This window comes from Oryza sativa, chromosome 3 (assembly GCF_034140825.1).
Source record: "Oryza sativa Japonica Group chromosome 3, ASM3414082v1".
NCBI lineage: Eukaryota > Viridiplantae > Streptophyta > Magnoliopsida > Poales > Poaceae > Oryza > Oryza sativa.
The window spans coordinates 4593518-4603603 of NC_089037.1; the positions used below are offsets into that span (position 1 = coordinate 4593518).

At 46.6% G+C, this 10086-nt stretch overlaps 1 protein-coding gene across 1 annotated transcript; it reads right to left on the minus strand.

Moving 5' to 3' along the window:
* Nucleotides 1-2227: 2227 nt before the first annotated feature.
* Nucleotides 2228-4866, minus strand: LOC4331880 (transport inhibitor response 1-like protein). Its single transcript, XM_015772384.3, has 3 exons — nucleotides 4203-4866; nucleotides 3552-4074; nucleotides 2228-3471 (listed from the first exon to the last, which is right to left on the minus strand). The coding sequence occupies exons 1-3, from the start codon at nucleotides 4730-4732 to the stop codon at nucleotides 2713-2715; spliced, it is 1812 nt and encodes a 603-aa protein (XP_015627870.1). The 5' UTR covers nucleotides 4733-4866; the 3' UTR covers nucleotides 2228-2712.
* Between the last annotated feature and the right edge of the window lie 5220 nt (nucleotides 4867-10086).

A 10086-nucleotide genomic window follows, 5' to 3' on the forward strand; every position in this document is an offset into this window, starting at 1 on the left:
CTGCCATAGGCCCACATTGGAGGAAGTAGTTAGCAGTTAAACTTGTGCTTGATCGTTCTATAATCATCAGAGGAAAAAGGTTTCCTGACCAAACTAGTAGTGATTAAAAAGCTTCCCAAGTCCAGCAGCCATATGCAGTTGTATTGTACCTTATAACTGACAAGATCTGATTAAAAACTGCTCTAATGTTTCTGCACATATGGAAACGCACGCCTAACTTTCAGAAGAGATTTTGCCTGATGCACACAGAAAAATGATCTGTTCCCATGCATGCAGTCTTGATGGCTATAGAAAAGGAGTATCTTCTTCACCTATTGCTAAGATTGGAGCCACTGAACTGGTAGAAATAGGGAAAAGTCAGCAGTTAAAAAAAAGAATCAACTTTGTGCCATCATTTCTCTCCTTTGCCAAGCATAATGCGTCTGAAAAAAGCTATAATTTACGTCGTGTTTGACAAGAGCTAAGACAGGATCATCATTGACAACCCTGAAAGAACACTGCAAGAGAAGATGTGTGGACCATGGATGCAGTTCCCAAATATGGCTCTCAACATAGAACCACAAATGCAGGTTTAGGTAAACACAATGCAAAAGCAAACGCAATGGAAATGGATTCAGAGGAGGGTGTAACCAGAAGAAGAACCCCCCAGGTTTTCAGTATTAAAGCCACAAGTAATCTTGAGTTCTTGACATGAACTGTCTCCTGATTACAAGTCTCTTGTCTGAACCTGAATTATTACCCCAGTGGTAAACTGGTAATAGCTCTGTTCATGTAAATAGTAGTAGAGGCAGTAATAAAGTTTACACATATGAAAACGCTGTACCAAATGGCGTATAGCCCTTGCAGCTTTCTGCTTGGGTGAATCAATCACAGTCCCCCTCATTACTACTCCTGCGTTTGAAACAGCCCAAGCTTTGCGCTTTCTTCCACATCAGTCTCATTCAATCCCGTGGCCGGATCGCAGCTTGTTGCGAGCATATGAGATATTGAGATCCGCATTCCTCCCAGATCTGAAGAAACTAAAATGTTCTTTCGTTTTCTTAAGCCGGAGTGGCAATAGTAGCCAATTATTTGACAAGATGTTTCAGAGATGGCAAAGGGCAAGAGGAGATCCATCTATAGCCTCAAATGTACCATCACCAAAAAAAGCTCAGTTCAGCCTCGGATGATCAGAAAGAAAAAAAAATATCAGTCGAGATCTCCTGATTTTAAGCACAAAAATTTCGGACATCTTGCTTTGACAATGAGTGGCTGCATCTCTCACTTTCAGAGAAACCTATCACCCTTTTTTTTTCTTTGGCCAAAGAATGGACAGACACCCCAAGAAACCGAAAGAGAAAGAACCAAAAAAAAAATCATCAGAATAACATTGCACAGCATCACATCTTCATCTTGAGATACACACAGGGAGAAATGGTCAAGGGAGCCAATGAGTTTGGTGAGGAAGGCTTTTCACCAGCTGCAGAGTTTTTTACTGTGGATGGATCCCCACTTGGGTTGGCATCTACTACTCCTACTACCTGTGGACTGCTCGTCGCAGCAGCAGCAGCTGCAGCTGGGGGGGGGGGGGGGGGGGTGAGGACAGTCAGGGACTCGTGGGGATCAGTCAAAACGATCGATCAATCCCCATCAGGGATGGATCGACCGGTCATCACTCCCTCATCATTTGCCACCCCTTCACTATCAATCTTTTTGAGCTCAGGCTTGGATGCACCCAGGCTTCCTTGTAGGATTGGTCACCATCCTACAAAGCTTTTCTTTCTTTCTCAGAAGAAGCTGTGAGTGACCAGCTGCAGCAGCAGAAGCAGATGCAGCCACAAGAGAACAAAGGAAAAAAAGAAAAAAGAAAAGAAAAAGGCTGTGGCGACTATTTTCTCCAACAGTATCAGCATGAGATATGTTTCTGATGGGCAAAAAAAATGGTGGTGGATCACCGGAGACGGAGGCAGCTGCCGGCCGTCGTTTTCACTGGCGTGGAAGGAGAACACGTAGGCCGGAAACTGGGGGCTGTCAAGCAATAATCACTTGATGGACTAGGGCCTAACTTTTGCTGACCTCCCAATAAGGAACCCATGGATAGAGCTTTCAGGTTGTGAGGAGTAGGACCTCCAGGTAATGATATCAACAGACAAAGTGCAGGATTCAGAGGAGATAACGAAAAGACAAGTTCAAAGACTTTTTTTTCAAGCCTGAACCAGAGATCACCCAAAATTTGAGCACATAGTAGTAGGAATTTAAACATAAGCTCAATTCAGCAGGGTTTCTGTTTTTCTGAGTTCCAACATACGAATGCGAAAACAGAAGGAATTATAAAGGCAAGAAACAGGAAATGTGTTAATGAATTTAATCTGATGACAAGCTTCAGTTGGGAAAAAAATTAGAGGAACCATGGTGGTTGTGCCGGCATAGATAGATTGCCCCCCTCAAACAGAAGGCCATCAGAGCAGCAAACAAAACTGAGGGGATGAAGCCCCCTCGAAGAAGCCTGCTCTGATGCACTTATGATCTTGCGGTAGAAAATTTTGCATATACCGATGCCCCCCCTACTAGTAGTACAACAATTTAACCATTTGCAGCTCTGATAGATGGCTTTAGAACTCCTTCCAACTTCAAGCATACAAAAAATGATCATACGCCTGACTCCAGCTATCTTACCTTCCCTTGTTGCTTAGGCCGCATTCAGCGTATCAAGTGCCACTCTGCAGAAGCAGCTTATAGGATCTTCACGAATGGTGGTACATCCTCTCTTGGCCCTTCAAGCGACCGATACATGTATAAGATGTCCACGCTGTCGGTCCTTTCGTTCTCAGGCTGGCTATTTATCAGCTCCACCACCAATCTTGGTAGCCTCCGTGCGACCTCCTTGCAACCTTGCAGCGTAAGGTTGCAACCTGACATCCAGAGGAACCGCATGTTATAGAAATGGTGCATTCCGGAGAGGAGGCCAGCATCCCCAAATGGGCAATCCCTTATCTCCAGCTTCTCCAGCTTCGAGCACCCCTGGAGGATGTGTTGCAACGCCAGATTGCTGTCTCCAGCGAACGCAACAGAGAGCGTCCGGAGCGACTTGGCATACTTGCCAATGTACTCGAAAGCTCGATCAGTCAGGTGTCCAGATGTGGAGAGCCTAGTAAGCTTGCTGCAGTTCCTAACAATGGCACCAAACCCTTCATCCATGGGCTCCCCAGTCACATGGTCAGGCTGGTGACGTCCCATTATGCATAACCGGAATACCTTAAGGTCCACGCAATTTTGAGAAATGGCGATCACCGCAGCGTTGGTCATACTCTGGCAGAAGTAAAGCGTCGAACGGAGCCCTCGGCAGCCCTCAGCAATGGCAGTAAGCCCGACCTCCGACACCAGCTCATCGGCATCCTCAAGTGCGTTCAATGGAAGCACATGGAGAACCTGGAGCTTCTTGCAAGTCCTCGCCGTGGCCTGGAGCCCCTCGTCACGCACCGAATCAAGCACCTGGCAAACAAATCATCGTCAGAAAAGCAGAATCGCGCAGTTCAGTCGAAACCAAGCTGATGAAGCAATCCAGGCATTACATATAGTCTCTCAAGGTTGTGGCATTGCCCGATGAAGGGCAGGAATTGATCGGGAGTGACCGGGCAATAGCTGAAGTCGAGGTTCGTTAGGTTGCCGGACACGGCGGCAATGGTGGGCAGGTACTCCGGCTCGAACTCGCGGAAGCCAGACAGCGAAACCAGCGTGTTCGTCCGGCCAGCGGACGCGAACGCGGACGCCATCTGCTCGATGTCGAGCCCCACATCCTCGGGGCCGTCCCCCGGCCGGAACGCTCCGGTGCCGAGGTGCGTCAGGCGAGGCGTGTTCGCCATGAGCCGGCGCAGCTGCCCCAGCGACACGTGCTCGTTGACGCCCAGGCGGGTGAGGCGCGGCGAGCGCGCCACGAGCGCCTCGAGCGCGGCGAAGGACACCGGCCGGACGTAGCACTCGAAGGAGAGCGATTCGAGGTCGGTCGTCCCCGGCGGGAACGCCGCCACCCAGTCCACCACCTCGTCGTCGTCGTCGTTCATCTCGCAGTCAACCACATCGAGCACTCGCAGCCCCCTGCAAGAAACAGAGCGAGAGCAAACCGCATCGAATCCGCCATTACCACGGACGACTAGACAACAACAAGAACAACAACTACTACTAGTAAGTTGGAAGTTGGAAAGTTCCATGGAGAGATGCATTACCTGCAATGGGAAGCGATGGATGCGAGGCCAGCGGAGGAGAAGCCGTCGCAGAGGAGGAGCGAGAGGTCGCGGAAGGAGGCGGGGAGGGAGCGGGAGACGAGGTCCAGGTCGTCGTCGGTGACGGTGATGCGCTTGAGGAAGAGGGAGGCGAGCGCGGGGAACGCGGCGGCGGCGACGGCGGCTGCCCAGGGGCGGAAGTCGGCGCCGGCCCAGCCTGGCGGGAGGAGGTTGAAGTCGGCGAAGCGCGGGCGGCCCTTGAGGAGGACGCGCCGCGCGGCCGGGAAGCGTCGCGCGACGCGCGCCGGGGACGCGGCGAGGAGGTTGCGGACGGCGACGGAGGCGCGGGTGGCGGACTCGGCCCGGCTCCACGAGCGGCACACCAGCGACGCCGCGCACCGGTCCCGCGCCGAGTCGAGGAACTGGAGCACCGTCTCGAGGACGTTGTCGAGCACCTGGTCCGGCGGCGGCGACGCGCGCGGCCGCTTCTGCGCCGGCAGCGGCGGCGGCTGGTCGTCGTCCTCCTCGGACATGTGGGCCCCACCCACCCCCCCACCACTCGCGTGGTTGGTTGGTGGCCGGCGAGGAGTGGAGTGGAGTGGAGACGCGCCGCGGCGGAGGAGGGGGGGGAGGGGGGAGGTGGGTGTGCGTGAGTGAGATCGAGGGTGGAGGGGGGGTGGTGTGTGGGAGGGAGGCGTGTACTTGTTGTTGTGTTGTATGTTTGCTGCTGCTGCTGCGGTTGGGCCGGGAGCCGCAGTGCTCTACAGAACGGCACACACCACGGCGGCACCACCACAGTGCCCGCCCCCCCCGTGGGACTGGCAAAGGCAAAGAGAGGGAAGCTGGGATAGATGTAAACATCTCTCATTATTTGCTTAGGTGTGGTTAGTTCATGTCAAAATAAAATTGGAACGATGTGATGAAAAAGTTGAAAGTTTATGTGTGTAGGAAAGTTTTGATGTGATGTAAAAGTTTGAAGTTTGAAGAAAAAATTTGGAACTAAACTCGGCCTTTGTGCTTTTTTCAGATGGTGTGATGAAAGCGTGAAAGAGATTGTATGCACGGGGGGAGTTTTGGACACCTGAATTTCTCTCTTCCAGCTAGGCATGTTTTGATTCGTTGAAAGCTATTTGAATGCTTTGTTCTGGTAGTGAAGATGGTTATTTCAATTACAGTTTATTATCAAAATCAAATTTTAGTGTCTTCGGTTGTCACATATGTCCTATCATCTATATAGATTTGAGTAATATGTACTAAAAAGTGTCACTGATAGCTACTAGCTGAGGAGGAAGATACGTGTAAATACAAGTAGCAACGTAGAGACGGAAGAACGTGGAGTTATGCATTTTGAAAGAATGGACCAACCGCGATGGTGAAACAATTGTTCGATCACACTAGCCTTTGAGATCTATACCTGAGATATAGGATGAGGCACGCAAACAGGATAGTATGGCTTGCGACTATGGCGAGAGAGAATGGATATGAGATGAGTGGTAGTGTGGAAGTGACATTAGCCATGAAAAGACGAAAAGTGGAGGACATATATATGTGTAGACATTAAAGCGATTCATAAGATCAAAATGTGTGATCTAACTTATGTAAAGAAAGAAATTGTTCAGTTTCTTGTTAGCACAAGATTTTACTCTTATAGTATTAACAACTCGGATATCTAGTTGTCTTCTCTATTGAAGCGATGATGGTATTTCAAGTTAAAACCCCCCTAAGGATGGTCTGGAGCTGAATAATGATTGGAAATAGCTTCTGAGGAATTGGTTAAATTATTCCAGATATGAAAGTGTTTTCACACTCGCATACATGACAAACAAAAGACTTTCTAGCTACAGAATAACTTCTGTCTAGTCTCAACTCTCAACTACTACTTCCTTATATATTGGATACAAAGAATAGCGACCAAAACCGTTCATCTGAATGGGAGAAAGTCCTTGAAAGGTCCTTAATTTCAATCAATCTAATTTAAACAAATATCGTGTTTGTTCTTTTAGTTGGTGATGTGGTGTAGGAGCATGGTGGTCATTACTAACCTTTGAACTTGTCATATGCTCACAGATGATGAGCCCCCTTGCCCATCCGGAAAGGCATTTGAAAATGATCCGAAAAAACAAATCCTTCACCCTTGCCCCAGTCCACATGCACAAGGGACTTTGTTTAGAAACGCAACAGTAAAGAGGCGAGAGATAGGCCAAGGAAAGGTTCTTTGTTTTTGTTTCCTTCCACATCTTTTATTGTGCTTGGTCGGCCTTTCAGGCAGGGATTGCTGTCAGTCAAGGCATTGGGATTCTTAGTGCAGACAGTAGTTTACGCACACCCTTGTTTACCCCCCTCCCAGTTCTTTAATTCCAATGTATTTTTTTTCGAAAGAATTATTTCTTTAGTTTTAGAAAACAAGAAACACAGCTCATACTGTCCCAATTTTTATATTCTCCGAATTTGATCGATCTATGCAGGCGCCTTGTATTCAAAATTTGGCCAGTTGGTTTATATGATAAGACCTTGGAGGAGGAGAGAACCCTAAGCCCAAGTACATGACATGGATTAACCATGCATGATACCATTGTGAGTGTGATTGAAGCTGGTTGGTTCTGTTACTGTGTCTGATCAGTTAATACCTTTCTAAGATCCAAATCGAGCTCCTCTTTTTTCCTTTTTGAACGGAATGCAGAGAACACACTTTGATGCTCCAGAAACTTGAGAAGTGTACAGAATGAGCATTCGGTGCTTGCAGTCATCTCAGATTCTCTCATCAAGGCCTCTTCTTCCTTTCTGTCAGTCTAGCGATTTGCTGCTACTCTTTGAGGACTTCAGATGCCATGCAAATTCAGGCACAAGCTGTTCACAACACCACATAATAATTGGACATTCTTTCAGAGAACAGGCAACAGCCACGCATGCAAAACACAATCTTTTACAATGTTAACAAAACTGATTGGTATTTGATGACCCTTTTTCCAATTAGTGTGACGTGGTACTACGACTTATTCAGATAACAGTTTTTCACAACATGCTTTTAATTTGTCACATCACGCTTGGCCGGTGGGGTGTTGGGTTAGTTTACTTGTAATAACATTTTTTTAACGATTAGTGCAGTTTTACTTTACGTGCTGCTAGCTCTCACATCCTTGCTTAATTAATTAGCACGAGATTTCAAAAAGGCCAGGTCGTTGATTGTGCTGTTACGACTTCAGAGTAACTGCGTTTTGTTTTTTGGTGATTTGCAGATGAGCTGTACATCTCCTAACACCAAAAGCCATGCACTATTATTTGACCTGCAATAACATAATCCATTTACCTGCACGGAGAAATAAAAACTAGAGGCAAAAGTGGCCAACTTTCTCAGTGGACTTCCTGCACATCTCGATTCTCCTTTTTCTTTGGTTGAACTGATCATTTACGACTCAAAAACTCTCAGAGGAAAGGACTTGTGGACCTTCACATACAACTGTGCATCTACACAACTACATTGTTCATCAATCCTCATTCATTGTATTTTTATCTAATAGTGGCTTCTTGCTAAATCTTGAGCACTAGTTCTTACCTTGTTTCAAGGGCTGTATGCATGCAATGAAAACGTAAGTATTCTGCTTCCTCTCGATCTTTTGACAGGTACATGATGCAATATTCGTTTCTGATATTGATCCATCTGTACAAGCAGGAAAGTCAATTTCTTTCAAGAAAGATGGTACTAAAGTTTGTTTCAAAAAAAAGAAAGAAAGAAAGAAAGAGATGATGATGATAAAGACAACTCAGATTGTCCACTCAAGCACTTACTGCACCCTGGCCTCACGATATTGCCAGTGATTTATCTTCTTTTACAAAAGAAAAAAAATACAGTTGTCCATTCCTAATTTTGTCCAATAAATTCTCTTCTTCGTGTGATAGTTGCTGCAAATAATTGTTTTCAGGGAAAAAGAACTGGCTTGCACTGTGCCATGTGACTCCATATCAACTTCTGTTCAGCAAGGCATATTATTTTCTGAGTACTTCCTTATGATAAATTATTTTATTTCATGGTGGAATACATTTTGATCTGTCCCATGTTAATTGTTATTTATGTAGTGCTGACCAAACACTGTACTTTTCTATCATTTGTTTACAAGAGCTGGAATCAAACCATCTACCAGTTTGTCCAGAGATCCTTCATGCTAACTAACTAGGCATAATGATACCATCTTTACCTGTGCTCTTGTGATCCCCAAATTTACATGCTTCATCATGTGATTTACCGTTGTATGCATGTCAGCCACGTGTGTTTTAAGCTATATTTCTCCCACATATTTACAGTCATTATATCCCCATAATAAGTACTTCCTCCGTCTCCGTCCCATAATATAAGGAATTTTAAGTTTTTGCTTGTAACGTTTGACCACTCGTATTATTCAAATTTTTTTAAAATTATTATTTATTTTATTTGTGACTTAATTTATTATCTATATTATTTTAAGTACAATTTTTCTTTTTTTTAAATAATTTGAATAAGACGAGTGGTCAAACGTTCCAAACAAAAACTTAAAATCTCTTATATTGTAGGACGGAGGTAGTATATAAAAACTAAGGAGATGGAGATAAGGGAGAAGCAAAAAAGGTAAAGTCTTATCTATAAGGTTCAGCTTCCTCCCATTCAGGCCTCTGTCTATTATTATTCGACACAACAGGGGAGAGGATCAGAGGAGAGGAGCTACAATGACGTTTGATTTGATATCCGGGGCCAAGCACAAAACCTAAGAATAGTCTTCTTTAAGGTATCCGCTTCTTTTTAAGATTGTAAAGAGATAACTCCATATCCTGGTCCATGACTGGTTGTTGTTTTGTTCAGACCAAACTCAGAAGTGAATTTCCCAGTTTTGTGTTGAGCTAGAATCAATCTTATACAGTAAATACTATATTCGTGGGATCATTGATCAGGTCTAAGCTAACAAGAGTAACAACATTAGCTGAAAATCAATGATAAGGAAAATTCCCATTTGTTAAGGACAAAAGGGAAATCATTTCAATTCGTATGAGCAAAAATTAATGAAGAGAAAGGAGGTTCCTTTCCCTCTATTTCTCACACAAAGAGAAAGCACGGTGCCTTTTGAAAACCGAACAAGAGACCATGAAGCAAATAGATATATAGTAATGGTCATAAAAAGATCCACGGTTAGTCTAATAAAGCAGTGCTAAGCTAGTCGTTTATGAGAGGAAAAAAAAAGAACCCAATTAGTGGCCAACTTTTGGGCAATGCCCCTCGTGCATCTCCAAAGGTGGCCCCCCTGCTGGTCTTTCCCGCTAGTGGCAGGTTGCGAGTTCAGCCTGGGGCTCTCAGCTTTCAGGTGCAAAAAACGGTACTACTCCACTAGGCACTAGTAGTAGGTAGGTATCCGTAGCCCCGTATCTCCATTTCTTTTCCAATTTCCAGTATTCCCCAAGATCCCCCCCAAGTGCTTGGGCCGCCGTATACGTACGCGTCTACGCGAGGCGGGCGAGAGGATCGGCGGCCCATCGTGCCGCGCGCGCGCGGTGGTGTACGCGTTCGGATGGACGGCCCAGCACACGGGGGCGTTTTTTCCACCCGGGCCCCGTGGCCGTGGGCGCACGCACGGTGCGCTCCTCGTGCGCGCGTGCGATTCCCCGGATTCTCCCCGTAATCCGCCCAGTTTTTTTCGCTCGCCGCTCGCTGCGGAGTGCAACGCGCCGAGCGGAGAGACGCGGCTGCAGTGCTGCACCCGCGCGAGTCGAAACGCAGGCTGGGCCGTTCGTTGGGCGGTGGAGCGACAGGGCTCACGTGAGGTGGGCCTTGGGAGAGTTTGGGGTCCGAAAGGCAGAAATGAACCGTTGCTGCTGTAGTACTACGCGAAGCAGCGGAATTAACGGGTTGGAAGGAGGAGGAGCA

Coding starts and splice junctions, on each gene's coding strand:
- LOC4331880 (XM_015772384.3), bottom strand. CDS start 4,732: ATGTCCGAGGAGGACGACGACCAGCCGCCGCCGCTGCCGGCGCAGAAG. Junction 4,075..4,202: donor TCCATCGCTTCCCATTGCAG/GTAATGCATCTC, acceptor TGTTTCTTGCAG/GGGGCTGCGAGTGCTCGATG. Junction 3,472..3,551: donor ACAACCTTGAGAGACTATAT/GTAATGCCTGGA, acceptor TTTGTTTGCCAG/GTGCTTGATTCGGTGCGTGA.